At 36.9% G+C, this 19422-nt stretch overlaps 1 protein-coding gene across 3 annotated transcripts in view; it reads left to right on the forward strand.

The window, feature by feature from the left end:
- ZNF148 (zinc finger protein 148) overlaps positions 1-14515 on the forward strand; it is a 41439-nt gene extending 26924 nt beyond the window's left edge. For all 3 annotated transcript variants that reach the window (XM_057376724.1, XM_057376723.1, XM_057376725.1), the window contains 2 exons: positions 4687-4805; positions 5121-14515. In XM_057376724.1, coding sequence (XP_057232707.1) covers positions 4687-4805; positions 5121-6710 — 1709 coding nt within the window. In that variant the 3' untranslated portion in view covers positions 6711-14515. The remainder of the gene's footprint in view (positions 1-4686; positions 4806-5120) is intronic.
- Positions 14516-19422: the final 4907 nt, after the last annotated feature.

Raw genomic sequence — 19422 nt, forward strand, 5'->3', positions numbered from 1 at the left:
TACTTCTGAAAGCCTGCTTGGTTTTTTTTTTTTTTTTAAGAGGATTATTCCCTGTATGTGGCTTTGAAAATTAGAGTCTGGGCAACATAGTTAATTAACTTGACTGCAAATATTTTATAAATTGATTTAGTTATCATTTAAAATTTAGCTTCTAGCTCTAATGAGAATTCTATGTCAATTGTAAACTTCGGAGGGAGGGGGTGGTTGTGTTGGGATTGTAGGTTTTTATGCCAGCTCTTACAAATGCTAGTCTTTGTTTAGGAGAGAAAAAGGTGCCATTTAACTAATTAACCATATTGTTATCTGACTTTTTTAGATAACTGTGTTTTTTCCTCCTTTCCTCAGCATCCTGAGGAATAGTTTGGTTTTTTTTTCAGAAAATAGAAGATGGTACTTGTGTTTAATAGGTTGAACCATTTTTGTAGGTGGCTGCTAGTAATGATTAGGAGAAAATATGTAAAACTCAGCTTCCAGGAATGGCAAATTTTTTTCCGGAGGCTGTTTAGTTAACAAGAATTTAACTAGTGTTTAATTTTTGGCTTCAATCAGTTACAGAGTAGCAAACTGGCCCTCGGCATACCTGCCTGTGCTTTCACCTTTCTATGTGACAGTGTTCATTACTGGGCCTTAGCTGTTTGTATAGTCACTCTGTTGTTCAGGACTGCAAAACTAAACCCATCCAGAAAAGCTGAATTTTCAACTTGCTTCTCTAATGAGAAGGTGAGCAGTTGGTCTGTGTTTCACTTTGATGAAAGTAAAGATCTGGTTGTATTATTCGTACTCCTTTAAAAACAATTTTTAACTTTATTGTATACTTTTCTTCTTTTTATTTTGCATTTTTGTCTCCATGAATGACCACTTCTAGCACCAGCTTTTGTACAGTGTTGAAAATACTGATGAGGAGCAGGAAATCTCTGAATTGTTCATTTAATTTTCATAAATTGTTCATTTAATTTTAAAATTTTATTTTAAGCCAATCAGAGGGAGTMCTAACAGGTAGAAGTGCCATTTTATGCCTGTTACAAGCCCCCAATTTCCAGGTGTGCCAGCTAGTTCCAGTCTGATTTGACTTTAGTTCTCTGAACTACTCCTTCAAAGGAAATGTTATGAGGGAGTTAGGAAGCATCAATGAACAGCCTTATTCTKTGTAAATAATTGAACAGTTGCATCTAAAAGCAGACATTGCTTTAATACAAAACTTGCTTATAATTGTRTGTAGAGGAGGGCAGCAGTGTTGGAACCCTGCTGCTAAACTTGTCCCTAATGAYAGAGAAAATTGCTATTTTAGTTGTAAGAGAGGGAAGAGTCGCTGGTACACAAATATTTTCAGTTTACAGGCTGGAGAAGATGCTGAATGTTCTTTTGGATTTTTTTTTTCAAATGTGTCTGCTTACTTTTTGCTCAGAAATGTTTCTATATACCTTACCCATTCATGCATTCATGTGTCCTAATTGTGTAAGCCACCCTACTTTCCATTTTAAACACAAAAATTGAGATTACATTAAAAAAAAAAAAACAATCACCATTGGGGCTAACAATTTAAGTGCCTCTTTATTCACTCATGCTGTTTTTTTATTGCCTCCTATGGTATTTTATAATTTGTTTTTTTGTCTGTTTAGACTTTAAAATGCCTGGGTTTATAATTGTTGCAGCCTTCATACACATAATATTTGTACCATGCTTGATGAGTAGTTCTATCACTTTTAACAGATTGCCAATGTAGACACAACACATGAGCTGCTTTCGTAAATAATGCATTAATTGTTGTATTGTATTTTTAAATTTTGACTTTTTTTTATACATCTGATTCTTTCCCACTCACCAAGACATTTCAGAAAAATGTGTCCTGGATTCTCCCTGCATTAGCAAAAGCCTGTTATTAATGATCTTCTCCATTTGCAATAGATCCTGTTTGAAAAGTACAACAAAATTGCAGAAGGCATCTAAAGCTTYGGGCTTCTGCTAGGATGAGATTATTATTGGAAGCCTATCTTCATATTAATTTTTAATCTTTTTTAACATTATCTTCCATATGAAGATTAAAGCCAATAAGTGTGGTATCAGTTTCATAAAGTTTTTCTTAATCTTACTTTCAGAGTGTTCTGGAATTCTGCTGAAAAATATTACTTTCTGTGTTATGCTGAGTAATTCCAGGGCAGTGCCCCCACATTTTTTTATCTGCTAAGGCATGGCCAGCAGTGCATTTGTATGTGCCCTGAAAGTCTCCAAAATAGTTGGTGGTTCTAATGCACCAAAAAACCACAGAACCCCTGCTTGGCCTTGTTTAAGCCTTGAAGTGGGAATAGGTAGCTGGGGAGTCTTCTGCCATCAAATAGCCAGCTTGAGTAGGAACATGTTAAGGAATTCTGTGTCCATTCATTTACAGAAATGAGTATAAGGCTGCAGGTAAGTGTATCAATGAAGTGTTCTGCATTTCCTGGGATTGCAGGATAGCTCCCTAGAGGGCTGTTCAAGGCCAGAACAGGATTCAGCTATCTTGCATTAAGGCTCAGGAAAGTTTTCAATCCAAACAGCTGCTCCATTCTCTTAAAAAAAATATCTAAGGTAGCATGAAAACAAGCTTTGAGACAATGTAAGGAGAGTTGTTTAAAGGGGCAATTAGAAAACCCAAGAAGTAGAATAGTGGAGCAAAGGGAAATAAAACAGTAAGTAACAAGGAATAAATAGTAGTTTTCAGGAATGGAAGAGTTCCTGAAGAGTTTTAAACAAGAAGAATGAGGTCTAAATRTCTTGCATTAGCTTCCTGAAAATGGAAGGCAAGGATTGGAATTTGATTCAGAAAGTCTYAACAGGCTTGTTGGGAGTAAAACACTGTAGTCATGGGGGTGCCTAACAAATAAAGAGAATGTGAAAGATGAARCTGGAGTTTGAAAGTTAAGAAATAGGCCAGAGAGGATGATTTGTTTATAGACAGTATGAGAGAGAATTAAATGATTGGTGTTACAATTTACAAGGGATGTTGAAAAAAAAAGCAAAATTTTTCTTATTAATAAGCAAGAAATAGGAAAGTTCTCTAACTAAAGTGAAAGAAGAGATATAGGATGCTGAGGTTGTGAGCCTGTCAAAAAAGGACTGATGGAAGCTGAGAGATCTGAGGAGAGGAGATAATTTGATTTAGGAGAGAATAAATTGGAATAATTTCATCCAAGAAAGGGATTGGCTGAGAAGCCACATGGAGAGGTAAGAATTACTAATTGGAAATAGGACATAGGCTTTCAAAGAGAGAGATTAGGAATTGCTTGGAATTAAGGAAGTTGAAACTCTGGGCATTAATGATCTGACTAGGAGCACGTGTGTGGGCGATACAGATATTTTCCATTCTGGTTTCTATAAATATTGGAACTTTATTTTAAGGTAATGTATTCCCATTTGTAGAAGGATGTGGGTGAATTTCTCTGTTCTGAATGGAAAGTACACATTCTGATAATATTTTAAGTAATAAAATCTATTAAAGTTTTAAATTTTAACAATTAATTGTTGGTAATTTAGTAGTTCATAGCATAATTAGTAAGACTAGTGCTACCTTAGAAAATAGCAATAGTCTGCATATTTCTGGAAACAAAACATAAGTGGTTTATATCCCAAAAACCAGTGTAGTGCAGTATCCAGAACAAAGAGGGTCTTGACAGTGCTGCCAAGACAATCCCTGATCTCTGTCAGTCCAAAAGATTTCATAGTAAACCATAAGAGGAAAGATCACTGTTGTTCAGGATGAGTTCTAGTAAATAATAGTGAACTTCTGTAAAAGCAAAACCACCTTTTCAGTGCACTTTAAATGTTTAGGTTCTGTCAGAAAAACCTAACAAAAAAAAAAGCAGAGAGGAGATGTAAGGCAAAAATTGAAAGAGATAAAAACAGAKTTGCTCGCTGCTAAGAAAGGATCATTATAGGGTTTTTTGTGAGGAAAAATAAGGGGAGAACTGAAGATKAATTCAGGCAGTGCGTATTGTCTGAATGATATTTCATGAAAGTAAAGAAAAAAACCAGAAACGAAACCAAGCAAACAAAACATCCAAAATGAGAAACGTTTAAATATGCAAAAGCCAGTTCTGCCATAGAAGTTTCTTGGGTTTGGCTTAATTTTAAAAATATTTTTAAATTAGTTCTTAAAAGTATAAATAAATTTGAGTTTCAGTCAAAATAGTAGGACTTTTTCAAAGCAATTATCTCAATTCCACATGCATATAAGGGGAAAAACATGGAAAAATAGCACTGTTAAAAACCTTATATTCGAAGTTTGGAAATGCATTAATTCTCTCTTAGAAAGGATGGGTTTGAGTTAATGAGTTGGTGAGAGGATTGAAGTATTTTTATACAGTCATCTGCCCTAAAAAATGCATACTGTAGCAACAATTCAGRAAGACCATCTTTGCAGTTCTTAATTTGTTAGGTGTAAGACATACCTGCACCTACATTAGAAAGAGGAATAAGGATTTAGTTTTAAAGGTGGGGCTTTTTTTAGCATACAAGCTTAAATAACTTGAGGCAGCAGCAACTGAGTATTGAAAAAATAGTGATGTAAGCAAGCCCTATGTTGTTTTTGAATAGCAATAGACTAAATCCTCTTACTGCTTCTAATAGAGAATGTAGTATTTGACCTGATAATTGTATGGAAAAATGCTGATTTATTCTTTTAGTTTAATATTGCCCTGTGTTTTTTATCAGGTGAAAAGCCATTTCGTTGTGATGAATGTGGTATGAGGTTTATTCAGAAGTATCACATGGAAAGGCACAAAAGAACGCACAGTGGAGAGAAGCCTTACCAGTGTGAATATTGTTTGCAGGTAAGGTGACTTAGTGAAATCTTTCATGATTGAAAACCAAAACACAGTCAATTCCCCAGTACTGCAGATGGGGTTTTCTCCATTTTATACAAGTAAATATATAATGCATGTTTTTTCTGTTAAGATGGTGCGTAGCTGGAGCAGAGTCACAGCTGGCTGTGCTTGATTTTATTGACTGTATACCCGTTTGACACTTCATTAGCMATTGGTAAAGTGGGTGAATCATTAAGTAAATATATTACAATGAAAGGTTTCTTTCTGCTAATATATTTATTTTTGCATAATAATCCTAATCACCATCGTCATCTTTTCCAGTATTTCTCCAGGACTGATCGTGTGCTGAAACACAAACGTATGTGCCATGAGAACCGYGAGAAGAAACCCAACAGAAGTGCCACCAAAGTTGGCTTTTTGCCATCYGAGGAAGATTCTGGTTTCTCTACGCCTCTGAAAGACAGCTCCTTGCCAAAGAAGAAAAGGCAGAAAACAGAGAAAACAAAATCTGGGGATAAGGAAAGTACAGATAAATCAGAACACAAGAAGGACAAAAATGACTATTTGCCTTTGTACACTTCCAGTACTAAAGTAAAAGATGAGTATATGGTAGCAGAATATGCTGTTGAGATGCCACATTCTTCGGTGGGTGGATCGCACTTAGAGGAAGCAAATTCTGGAGAAATACACCCRCCGAAGCTTGTTCTCAAAAAGGTCAACAAGAGGAGTCTAAAGCAGCCACTTGAGCAAAGTCAAACCATTTCACCTTTATCTACATATGAAGACAGCAAGGTTTCAAAGTATGCCTTCGATCTTGTGGATAAGCAAAGTTTACTGGACTCTGAAGGTAATGCTGACATTGATCAAGTTGACACGTTACAGGAAGGGCCCAGTAAACCTGTACACAGCAGCACTAATTATGATGATGCAATGCAGTTTTTAAAGAAAAAGAGGTATCTACAAGCAGCTAGTAACAACAGTCGAGAATATGCCTTGAATGTAAGTACCATAGCATCTCAACCTTCAGTAACACAGGCAGCTGTGGCCAGTGTCATTGATGAAACTGCTACAGCYTCAATACTAGACACACAGGCACTGAATGTTGAAATTAAAGGTAACCATGACAAAAATGTCATTCCAGATGAGGTACTGCAGACTCTGTTAGATCATTATTCACACAAGGCTAATGGACAGCATGAGATCTCTTTCAGTGTGGCTGATACGGAAGTGACCTCCAGTATATCCATTAATTCCTCTGAAGTGTCTGAGGTGACCCAATCTGAGACGGTTGGAACAAGCTCTCAAGCTTCCTCATCAGATAAAGCTAGTATGTTACAAGAATATTCGAAGTTTTTACAACAAGCTTTGGACAGAACTAGCCAAAATGATGCCTATTTGAACAACCCGAGCCTTAATTTTGTGACTGATAACCAGACTCTCACAACCCAGCCAGCATTTCCTTCCATGGAGAAGGTCTACACATCTATACCCGTCAATAGCTTTCGGACGGGAATGAACTCTCCWTTAAGAACAACTCCAGACAAGTCTCACTTTGGACTAATGGTTGGTGATTCACAGCACCCTTTTCCCTTTTCAGGTGATGAGGCAAATCATTCTTCTTCCTCCTCTACACAGGACTTCTTGGATCAAGTAACTTCTCAGAAGAAAGCAGAGGCACAGTCTGTTCATCAAGCATATCAAATTAGCTCCTTTGAGCAGCCCTTTAGAGCTCAGTACCATGGGGCAAGAGCTGGAATATCATCTCAGTTTAGCACTGCCAATGGACAGGTGAACCTTCGGGGACCAGGGACAAGTGCTGATTTCCCAGAATTTCCCTTGGTGAATGTAAATGATAGCAGAGCTGGGATGACTTCTTCACCTGATGCCACAACAGGCCAGACTTTTGGCTAAGAAATCTTTGTAAATAATACTGGCACTTTAGAACACATTTGTCAAAAGGGGGTTGCTCTGTATAAGATGGAATTCTGTACAGCTTTTAAGAGCGCTATGTTAAAACAAAAGTAAGCTGATATTAGCAAGACCAATAACTGCTTCTTTTTCTTTTTTTTTTCCTTTTTTTTACATTTTTTTTGGTTAGCCATCAGTCACTGAACTGCCTGATGTTGGTGCCCCTATYAAAGGCAGTTTATTACTCACTTGTTTGAATCCAGAAAATATTTTACCTTCTATGAAATTTTAAAATAAACAAATCCCCAGGTAAGACCTACCCCCATGATTGTTTCCTTGCTGGTTTCCTTGTATGCTTTGGGAGGACAGTTTATTGTCTGATACTATTCACATTGTCATTTCTAAGCTTGTCAGCATAGTCATTGCTCTTCAGCAGGGAATCAAGGTGTACTAAATACACAGAACAAACGAGTAAGTTTCATAAGTGAAAAAAAAAGGCTTTTAAAAAAGCATTTTATAGAAAAATAATCTTCCGTCTCTCTCAAAAATAATTTTAGACCATGTGCCCTTTATTTCTGCTTTGCATTACCTTGAGTTGCATTTGGAGGGAAAGAARGTGGATTCTGATAGACTAACTCTACTATTTAAAAGTCTAATTAATTTAAAACACTTTAAATACTTTTTAAAGCAAAATGCCTAACTGCTAAAGCCTTTACTTCATTCCTGAAGTAATGTGTATTTCTTTGTACAGCTGAATCTAGATGTAACTTTTTAATGACTTTTTCATATGCAGAAACCAAGATTTTGAAGTTTTAGTTAAAATAYTCTATAGATGACATTCCCAATTGCGAAATGCTTACACAAACTGTGTATTCCAAGATTTAAAAGCTTAATTGTACCTTACCCTACGTACTCATAACGATTAACATAGAGCACTTAGCCAACTTTATAGTTTTTGATTTCTCAAAAAATAAAACCATTTTTAGATTTTTAGGTTTGATACGGTTGCATCATTTTCATCTCATACAGCTCCAGTAATTCTTTTCAGTATACTTGAGATTGGGTATTTTTAGCTTCTGTAAAAACTATTTTAATTCTCTGTCTAGAATTTTGACAATTCCAATTATTAAATTTATTGAAGTATCCCTGAAAGCTGAAGAAGTGGGCATTCAAATTCCCTATTTTTTAGTGTTTGCTTAGTGAAAGTCACTACAATTTTACCAACCCAAAATGATGGATGATGCTAGTGAACGGGATTTCTTTTTCCAGCCTAGGAGAGTGATCAGAAGTTTTTGTTGCATTTCACAGTATAAATAAATTGCAAAGTTTATCCCTGTACCACAAATATGTTTTTTTGAATAGTACTTTGTCTTGAAGTATACAGTATGGTACGATAAGTAGTTCTGTGTGMATTTTTAGGGTGGTAAGATTTGAGTAGCCTAACTATTGTGTAGTTTAATTTAACAAATTTCAGATTTTTGAACTGTATGTTCATTCTATTGCACCTTCCCTAAAGGGACACTGTCTGGTAGTTCAAGGCAGTTTAAGCCTCATGTAGGCTGATTAACCAGGGAAAAACACACACACACACACACACACACACACACACACACACATGTATAGGTAGGTGTGTATATGGTGGTTTTTAAAATAGGATTGCATCCATGCTTTTACAGCACTGTTGCTAGCTGGTGTCTCTCAGATAAAGCCATCAGGTAGGAGAAAAGGCTGCATCTCAAGGGGCTAAAATATATCCTGTCTTTTAAAAAAAGGACTTGAGCAGGATCTAGAACAATTCCCACCTCTTACCAAAGCAGTAGCAATATTTCTTTCAATTTTCATTACCMGGAAACTGGTCCCACTTTGTTTCTTTTTCCTTATGGGAGCACTACTTACGGCATTGACTTTACTTGGTACAGTTAAGGGAGAAAGGGCATTTATTTTCCATAGCCTGCTTCTTCTATTATCAAGAAATACAATTTATGTAAACTAATTTCTTAATACTTTTGTATAAGAAAGCAGGCTCTTTTGATTTGTTGATCCTGTGTGTAATACAGTAAGGCATTTCAGCATGTTATAACTTACCAGTATTTTGTCTGAATATTTGGCCATGAGTTATAAAGAGTGGGCATCAAGGGAGAAGAGTAAATTCCTTATGGGTTATTAATGATACGTGTAAAGAATTCCTTTGAAAGAATATTTTTAAACTGATTCATGTCTCTCTGTTTTTCTTCTTTTGTGGTCAGTTTGGTTTGTTGACTTTCCATCCTGTGCTGCATGTAACATAAACGGTCCCTATATCCCAGGAAACCACCTCTTGTAAGRCGTACTTTGTTTTCGGTGTTTCATTTCCATGACATCCTTGCTTGTGGTGCCAGAGTAATACTGTGTTGGCACTTTTSTTCCAATGCTCTGATGTTGCAAGGAGATGGCAATTAATTGTACCATTTGTTAAATATAGCAAGGAACAAAAGGAAAGAAAAAAAAAAAGGTTGGGTTGTTACTGTGTTACTGCACTGCTCTGGCCCCATAGGCCCTATAGAGAGGTAAGAGGAATGAAGCTTCCTTCTCCCTAAGGGGACTGACTCAGCTTTATTTTAAAAAAGTTTCCGCATTGACACTCTGGTGTGAGAAAGTGATTGAGGACTCAGAGAGTGGCTCTCCCATGCATCGTCACACTTGGGAATCACTCCGAGGGTGTGTGAGGGAGCAGGAGGTTGTACAGAGTGGAGGAATTTACTCTCCCCTGCAGCCAAGTGGGGATCACCAGAGGAGCTGCTRTTCCTTATGTCACAGCTCATTCCCTTGCCTGCTGCTGAGCCATTCCAGCTGCACTCTGTGCCTTAGGACAGGCTGTGAAGTCCTGTCTAAGCCACAGGGACTGTCTTGTCGGGTTCTTCCACGTGTACAATTAAAGCAGTGGTGTGAGTAGTTGATCTGCTGATGCTCAAAGCCTTCTGCACTGGAGGAGTTAGCCAAATRTACTGCTGTGATTTCCTGAGTACATCCCCTTTTATTTTGGAATAAGTGTTTATGTAGTTCTGGTCGGTTTAGCTCTGTTAAAACCTCCTGCTTGTTTAATAAGGACATTTTTTAATAACATTTTCCACTGCTCATGTTTTGCTGCTTTTAATGTGCTGCACATGCACACTCTTCATGTTGATCTGGCCATTTTTGTTAGTTTTCTGTGTATGGATGGGAAAAAAAAGCAGCTTTGGTTGTCTGTTTTGTTCTTGTGCTGTCAGCATAAGGCTGGGGTGAGCATGGAGATTCCCCTGAGCTAACACCAGACATTGTTACTGAAAGGTCAGCACCAGATATGTGTGTGTGTGTAAGGTGGAATTTTTGGGGATATCTACTAGTGATAGAACAATGATCATTTAAATCAAGAGGAAATTGATGACATTTATTACCAAGCACTCTCTCTCTCTCTCTCTATATATATATATATACACAATGCATATATATATATATATACCCGCACTTATTAATAGGCCATATTTTGGTCCCAAATTACTTGACAGTGTCCCTTTTAGCATGAATCTTTTGATATGTTTTACCATTAATATAACAGACAATGAAGGAATCAGCTTGTAATGGTATACTAATAGGCATTTACATTTTCTTCCTTTGATTTGAGAATGAATTAATCATAAATGACAAGTTTTGGGGAGAAGGATTAACCATGTGTATTACTGTATGTTGGTTTACGAATAACAACATAAACAATTTAAATTGGATGATAAAAGAACCATGTTTATGATCTTGTGTCTCCTAGTGTTGTCTTTAGGAAAATTGTGTTTCAAGAAGAAAATAGGACAAGAAAGTATTCATGTGAAATAACACTTGTATTACTTTTATATTGTACTTGTCAGTTTTTTTGGATGATGGGAKCTTTTCATTGTTGATTGAGAAGTACAGTAAAATCTTGCTAATTCGCTGACCTCTAAACAGAGCATTTGATGGWTTTCTACATCCCTGATGGTCCCTTACCACTTCTCTGCAATGGTCTAAAAAGTACTGTAGGAAGGTCTCACACAATAATACTGTACTACTTCACCCAAGTATACTACAGCATCGATATTAGTATACTGGGAGGTRGAAGGAGTATTGAAAACTAAATTGCAGTTGTCAAAATAAATGAAMAAAGTACTTTTTGTGATGTGACATCCTTGCTTTTGTTGCCTGCTTCTTCACTGTTTTCAAAATTGTAATTTGTAAAGGGTTTCTAAGGCATTGCTGCGAATTATTGGGGTTCTACTGTAACTTTTGGAGTTTATTCCGAAGTAATCATGTTCTCTTATGAAAACTTTCCACCTGAACAGATACGTTATATTCCATGCTTGATCAGAATATTTTTATAGTATTTGTATCATATGTAGTAACTATTTGAAATGAACCAGAATATTTGGAAGAATTCACTCTGAATTTTGCAGCATTGGATTACATTATGTATGTATATTTGCTAACTAAATTTTCTTGGCTTTGAAAGCTTCGATTTTTATTCTTCTTTGTTTGCTTGTTTTAATACCATTACAAATCGCAGGGAAAATCTTAATGCTTCTGGGAATCCGTTTGGAAATGCTGACAGGCAGAAATATGTTTATGCAGTCGGTACCAGTACACATGTGAACTTTCAAATTACATGGTTGGTACTGAAGSAAATGAACAATGTTACAGTTTCCTACAGTTAAATGTTTTACTAAAATGGAGCCTTGTAACTTTGAAAGTTCATTCGATTTACGGTAATGCATGTTTATGTTAGGCATGTAATGCATTTAGCTGAAACTCACRTTGCAAAGGACAAGCACTAAGAAAGTATTATTGCTAATGAAAAGACATGTCTATAATTTGAAATTTAAACTTCTGTTCGAGTTCAATTTGCTTCGTGTCAGGGAAATAAATTTATAGTTGCTTTTGCTCTACTCAACATACAAAACCTTCTGTTTCCTTTTTAAAATKACATCTTTTGGTAGGAAACACAAACTGAGGCAAGCAAACATTTCTAAGAGTTGTTTCTTGCTTTCCTTAATCCAATGGATGGAAAGGTAATATTGTGTAAACAACATTATTTTATTTTTTTATGCAATATCATGCTGTAAATATGATTTATCAAATAAGGATGTACCTATGATTGAATCTTTGATTCTGCACAGCTAGAGTTTATATATAAATATAAATGTGTCTTGACAATCAAGGACTTATGTCAGTCTTCCTTTATGACGTTTCTTATTGTTATGCATTCCATTTGTTTGACTTGAGTATTTGTATTGTCTGTAAAGTATGTAATGTTTTTATAGCTTGTTTAAAAACAAACAAAAAAGCCTGTAAATATGAACTGATCACAGTACTGCTCTGTTAGAAGGCATATGATGATGTACTGTTTGTAAGCAATAATACATGACAGTGCTAACTTGACAAGTAGCATAAGGATAAGTTCCAAAAAATACCTTTGGGAGTTAATAGCCTTGTTTGAGTTAATGAATATTCTTAATAATTTTTTTATAAATAAATTCAGATGTCCTCCTGCTGGAATATATAACATTGTTTACAGAGCACAATTTCAGCCACAGAGAGGACAGTCTTTAGATCTATGGCTTCATCCACTTTGAGTGAGAATGAATGGCTTGGCTGCACTTCTGCGGGATGAGGAAGACTGCTAAGGTTGAATAGCTGTGTCTCTGAAGGATCAGAGATACTATTCTGCTTCTGTGCTGTTTCCTGACAGTTCCTCTACGTCAATTCGGAGTCTTTAAGTCCTGATATTGAACTGATGAGACTTGGGCCACCCAYAGAAAGGAGTAGTTCTCTTATTTCATATGCAGATAAACAGTGAACTTTTGAGTCACCTCTTCCTTTGAGTTGCATATTTTTCAAATTATGAGCTATGAGATGATGAGATGGGTTTATTCTGATAAACTAGGTGTCAAACTTATAGTTTGAATTGAATAGGTATTAGCCTGTACAGAGCAGCGTATCTATTTGAACAGTCATCACTGCTTTAGAACCTCCCCCTCCCCGATTTATAAATGTATATGACCTACATTTTATAGAAAAAGAAATGTTTTTAAATGCTAGTCATTTATATAATATGTGCTTTGAAGGATTTGCTAGTCCACTTCTGTCACTTTTAGTACACTGGTATCTTTTATATGTAATGTATGCTTTTTATTATTATAATTATTATTATTATTATTATTGTAGACATTTCAGTAGGAGGAATTTTGCAACAGTATGAGGGGTTGAAATTTTCATTGTCAGAAATGAATTATACTGGACTTTGTCTGTGTAGTCTTGTCTTTCTTTAAATACTGTCTGGAAGGGAACTTGGTATTCAATAAAGCAAGTGACTTCCTTTTATTTTGAAGGCATACTGTATAGTTCTGAATTGGATCTGAAAAYGTGATGGATTTGAAGACAGATAAATTAGTACAAAATCTAGTGTACAGAAGAAATTGTGTTATGAAAACCTGATGATATATATAGTGAAACACTGTTACAGTGAATTTCTGATATAGTGCTATTTTCCTGAAGTCAATATGCCTTCTTTGTATTTCAGTTAATTAAAAAAAAAAGATAATTTGTGTAGATAAATTTAGGATAATAGGTTTATTTCAATTATGATACAGTATTTCTTTATCCTACAACATCTATTCCGTCCCTTTATTATCAGACAAAAGACCGTAACCTGAATTCCATCAGTTGAAGTTTGTATATATAGGTGAGAGATGGTTTTATAGGAACCTGGAAAGTATGAATTTGCATATTCCTTATGTTTCCTTATGACAGAAATCAGTATGTGAGTCTTTCATTATTCCTGTGAAATGAGGAATTTCCTGATACCAAGAAGAGGATGTGTGTGTGTGTGGGTGTGTGTGTGGGTGTGTGTAGGTCCATGGAAGATGTTTGGGTCTCAAGGCCAAAATGATAAAAGTATAAAAGGATTTAATGTAGCTCAACACGTGACTTACATTTAATATGTAAAAGAAACATTTAAATTTCATAATTCAAAAAGAAGACAAAAATAGTTTTGCAGGAAACAAAACTATTTGGATAGCAGGCTTGACCAAATGAATTTTTTGGTTAAACTTGATATATTTTAAATGATTCTATTTCTGCCTTTATTTCTGCCCTAAAAGCAACTTAAAATATTTTGGGAGTTATCTTCCTGTTCATTTGACTGTGAGTGTAATTTATATCATGGTTTACAAAATGTGGCATGAAGGATTGGATTGTTTTATCTGTATAATACAATGAAAGATTGCTTTTTTTTTACATAATCATGGTGAATGGTATTGTATTCTTAGGACTGATTTATTCATTAAGTGACTTAATGAGTTTCATCACCTTTGACATTATTGTTTTCTTATGGTTAACTTAGTCTTTTTGGGTTTATGATACCTTCTATGTATTGTGATACTAAGGGAAGTTATGTTTTTGCTTTATTTTTAATTAAACTAATAGTTTGATAATTTATATTTGCAAATGATGCATTTTAAATGTGGTCACTTGCTGTTTGAAAAATAAAAATATAGAATACTGTTTTATGAATAGACTTAGCAGTATTTTTCATGTTAGATAATTTCAAACAAAATCTGCTTTCTTAATGAGACAGATGAAGGCATGTAAAGATACATATTGTTGTGCAAGAACTGAAGTGGATACTTTTCAACGATTAAATGAAATATTTAAATATTTGATTTGAAACATAGAGAACTTATTTGGGTTTTCTTCTCCTTTGGATCTCCTTGCCTCTTTTGATTACAGAAAACAGAATAACTGACCTTAACTTTGATCCTGGTTGTCTGAGAAGATTGCASTGGAATCACTTTAACAGAAACAATCTAGTGTTAGACCAGTTTTCCTTTTGTGATTTTTTGCACTGGAGTGAGTTTGTTCAGTGCCAGCAACTCCTCATGTAAATGAGAATCAGGACTTTGTTTTAATCTCAGTTTTAAGAAAGGTGATTACTCAAGATTTCAAGTMTATTGGATAGCAGTAAGCCATGTGTGCACTACAGCCTTTTGTAGCATCTGTAGTATGGAGCATTTGTTATATAAATTTCTCTATTGTTAAAGGAAATATAAAAAGAAATACTGATGATCATGGCATTTATGCACCTACAAAACCAGAAATAGGCCCCATAGCATTAATTACTGATAATTCAGTTTTCTGGCCTTTATTTGTACACATGTATAAGGCATAATGTTTCTCTGGATATTTTGGTAGGGTGCCTCCTGGTAAATACTTGATTTTTGTGATATGCTTGGCTCTGTTGATTTTACTTCATGTAAGAACAAGTTTTATGTAAGAAAGTGTTAAAAGTAGCACAATACCTTTCAAAAAGGTATCGTCTTTTTAAAATACCTTTTAAAACTTAGMGTGGTGTGTTAACATCCAGCCAGCATAGGAACTGCTTTTAATGGTACTAAGTTGTGGGTGCCCTCTGACTCTGCAATGTGCCTGATGATGTTGTGTCTGTATACTCAGCCACCCTGCTTTTCTTTTTGTTCGCTTACATTAATTACACTGATTTTCATTTCATTTAATTATACAGTGGAACTAAGAAATCAAAACTAATCACTTCTGCTTATTGATTTACAGGATTAATATTGTAAATTAGTAAAGTAAAAAGTACTGTTAAAGAGTAAAGTGATACTGAAAAGRTATTTTTCAGCATTTTGAATTGAAAAGAATTATCAGAACCTACTTTTTGTGTTGAGTGAGAAAAGTAGTCCCTTTTAATTAGCTGGCTTTTATTTTTTGCTAGGAGAAGGAAGCAGTTTTCTGTTATAATTTAGAGACATTAAAAATGTATCTGTGAAGTTAATATTTTTCTTGCACTGCACAGGGTAAACTATTTTGTGGCTTCAGGATAGATAGTTCATGAAAGTGTGGAGATTTAGAGGTGTGTTGGCTTAGGAAAGGAGTCTCAAAGAGTGTCCCATTTGTTGGTTATTTTCTGCATTGCACTTGCCAAATCAACAGAAGTTAGTCTTCTGTAGAATATTGTTTGCTTTTTTGTCTCCTTTGCTGCCAAGACATGAAAGTCCAAAGAAGAGAGCTGTTGGCTTGAACAGGGGCTTTGGAAGGAGCCCATCTGTGCCGTCCTTTCCGAAGCAAATAGCCCTGCCCTGGTTGCTCAGGTAAGTCACCTCCTCTGCACACCCTTCCCCTTTCACACCAGGGCTGGTCTTCAGGTTCCTGACATCYCTGCTGCACCATCTGCTTCGAATGCATGCGTGTACAAATCGCTGGCTATGGGAGATTAAATAGGATGCTTTGGTGAGGTTCCATTTTAAAATGTGTGTGCATCTTGTGGTCCAGCCCACCTACATCACTTTTGCCGGTGTCGACGACTGTGCACATCAAGCTTGGAATCCAGTTCTACCTCTGTTAGTAAACCTCACCTCTGGATGTTTGCTGGGTGCACAAATCACTGTTCTTTCCACTCAGAGTCCATCTCCCTGGGCAGCTCTGCCTGTCTTCCACAGGAGAGCCAAGATTTCTGCTGTGGGATCGCTGTTGGTGTGATTTCATCGGGCCAGYGGCTGTGTCTCCCAAGCCTCTCAGYTAGAAATGTGRGTKYCTAGTCCCAGACCAGGCTTTGTGCTGACRTCTTTTGAGATAGATCCATGCCTTGGCAGTAGCCTATACATAGCTGCCTTCATTTAGAGGAGGTGATACCTTCTCAGCTGCACAGCCTGAGACAGGTAAGCTGGGCCAGCTATGGGAATAAAAATAGTGCAGCTGAACACATTAGTTTTCACTTTTATTCACATAAAATCTTTGTTTTCATGGTCAGAGTGATCATTAGTGCCATTTCAGAGAGGCGGAAGTAACAGCTTTTGTTAGATCAAAAGCACTAGCCTGGGCCAAATGAAACCAAAAGGATTCATTATTTTAGCAGTGTAATTTATAAAAATATATTTATCTGTTGTGATATGAATAATGACTTTTCAAAATGTGGAAGTGTTATACTCTGAAAGCTCTTCAGGAGCAACACATCCTTAATCAGTCTTCTCACAAGGTAAACTGAATCATGAGAGACAATAAAGCTATGACTGTGAGGGAATGTTAAGGGTAATTGTGAGGTAATCTCGACCATGCAGTGATGTGCAAGAGCAGAACAGAGTATGACATTAGAAGCTGAGAGGATGACTTGCTTGTTTTCTCCCAAGTCCTGTCTTTTCTTCCATTTCTCTTGCCAGTTCTGAAATCATCTTTGTTATAAAGCTAGTTATAGACAGAACAGCTTAAGAAAGATACAGCTCAGAAAGACAGACAAGCAAGTGCAAGGGTACCAGTGGGACAGGGATCTTTTCCTGCAAACCAGGACTCTGGAAAGGGGATTTTCTTCAGGACAACATCTGTTACCTTAGAGGAAGTGAGTAGGATGATTGATCAGTCTCCAAGCCAAACACATAGCTAGAGAATGGATGTTGCAGCTACATGAAAATGAGCTGTAAGGACAGCGTGAGTCCTCACAGCAGGTGTGGAAATGCCCTTTGGCAGTATTGGCTCTCACAGAGTTGTTGCCCAAAAATCCATTTTAAGGAATTGAAACGAGAATGTTGTTGGTAGTGATGCACAGGTATTATGTTGATAACTGCTATTACACACACATAACAACACCAGGCAAAAATCTGTTTTAAAGGCAAAGTATTTKACAGTTTGCAGCTGTGAGTGAAGTTGAAAAGGCCTGTCTCTTCTTTAGTCTAAGAACATACTCTGTGTCACAGCCCATTTTATTGTCAGATTAGGGTTTGTAGATGATTACATGAAGTGATTAGCTAAATTGGGTAGTTTATTCACAGTGTGTGCTCTGTGTGTAGATGGAAATCACACTTTGCTGTGGTGTAWGACATGTATGTCTGGCAGCTGAAGAAGATGGTGATGAAGTATGTGAGAATTAATATCCATCCTATTTGGAATCAATCATTTCCACATTTCACAGGATGGCTAAGACTTGGGGATGTTTCAAATTCACATCTCTTGCCGACCAACCTCTGTGCTCTCACTTTTCCCTGTTTCTGGGGGATCTGTTTATGTCTTTGACACCTCCATTGTTCCCATACCTGTTTTATCCCACATAACTTTTGTCACCCWCTTCMCTTCCTTAAATCCATTTCCAGGCTYCATTCCCTGGAGCAATTTCCACTGAGTGACACCATATGGGCCATCAAAAGTCTTCTCAAATCACAATTCAGTATGTCCTGTACATGGATCTGCCAGGCTCTGCATGGTTCCATCTGCCAATCCCCAGGACCTGTGTAACTTGAAGGAGAGGATTCCAGCTGGTCTGTGGACAGTGTCTTTTGCTAGCCATGAAAGCACTCAAGAATTGGACTTTGAGATTTTAACTTAGTTTCATTTTTTCCTTTTTTTACCCAGTAGAGCTAAGGTACTCAATGTAACAGGAGAGAATTTTAATTAGGACTTTCAGAAAACTTTCTCAAATTGTTTGTGATGCTTTTCCTGGAAGGCCTCAAAGTGGTGTGGAAGAGGACTCACGTGATGACAGTGGTTCYGAAATGCACGCAGCTTCAGGGGGCACAGAAGTGCCTGCAGAAGCCCTGCCTACACGGCTTGGTCCTCAGGGAATTTGGGACATTTCACCAGTTCTACAACAAATTCAAGATATTTACTTCAGATTTTTCACTGGCCCTCAAGATGGGAGGATCTGGCTGAACCTGTTCTCTGGTAGTTGTAGAGTGTAAAGAGAAGGGAGTGGAGGAGAGCTTCCGAAATATTCCAGGAATGGGGTATCCTGGGGAGATACCCATAGAACTGGGATTGTTCAGCCTGGAAAAAAGGCTTAGGGGTGACCTAATTACAGCCTTCCAGCACCTGAAGGGAGCTTAAAAGAAACACAGAGAGAGACTATTGACAAGAGCATGTAGTGACAGGACAAAGGGGAATGGCTTCAAACAGAAAGAGAGCAGGTTTAAATTAGATACTGTTCAGAAATTCTTTACTGTGAGGGTGGTGAGGCACTAACRCGGGCTGCCAGAGAAGCTGTGTGGATGCYCCATCCCTGGAAGTGTTCAAGGCCAGGTTGAACAGGGCTTTGAGCAAACTGGGATAGTAAAAGGTGTCTGCTCACAGCAGGGTGGTTGAAATGAGGTGATCTTTAAGGTCCCTTTGAACTTCAGCCATTCTGTGATTTCCTCAGGCTTCATCCTCCTTTGAGAAGTCATCTCTCTTCTCTGAACTCTTGCTCTCCTTTTCTGCCACTTGCAGAAATTTGCTGTTTCTTTCCAAGAGTAAAGCCTTGTTTACACTTTGCCTCTGCAGGAAAACCAAAACAAATTCACTGGATTACCTGTATATTTTGTATGGATACTTGATTGAAAATTGAAATGGCTCTAACTCATTTTGGAAGTAAATGTATGTATGTATGCTRCGCAAGTTCTAAGGAAGTGTGGCTGTCTCTGGATTTGATCCTGTTTACGTTGAGCATATCCAAAATTTAATTCAGAAGGAGCTTTGCCTGTGAGGGGTCATAGGATTGATTTCTTGTCAGCCCAGCTAATGCAAGCCTCTATCGAAACGTTGCTGCTGCAGCCGCTCCTGTGCGGAATCAGAACCCCCTTTCCCCGTGGCCAGCGTTTCCTCGAGCAGCTCTGAACTTGCTGATTTATTCACTTRTTTTGTCAGAACCCCTGGGAGCTGCAGATTGAGTGGCGATCTGCTCCCGACCTTTCATGAGCTG

The sequence above is a fragment of the Malurus melanocephalus genome, unplaced genomic scaffold (assembly GCF_030028575.1).
Source record: "Malurus melanocephalus ecotype Western Australia unplaced genomic scaffold, MMel_1.1 scaffold_289, whole genome shotgun sequence".
Lineage (NCBI taxonomy): Eukaryota > Metazoa > Chordata > Aves > Passeriformes > Maluridae > Malurus > Malurus melanocephalus.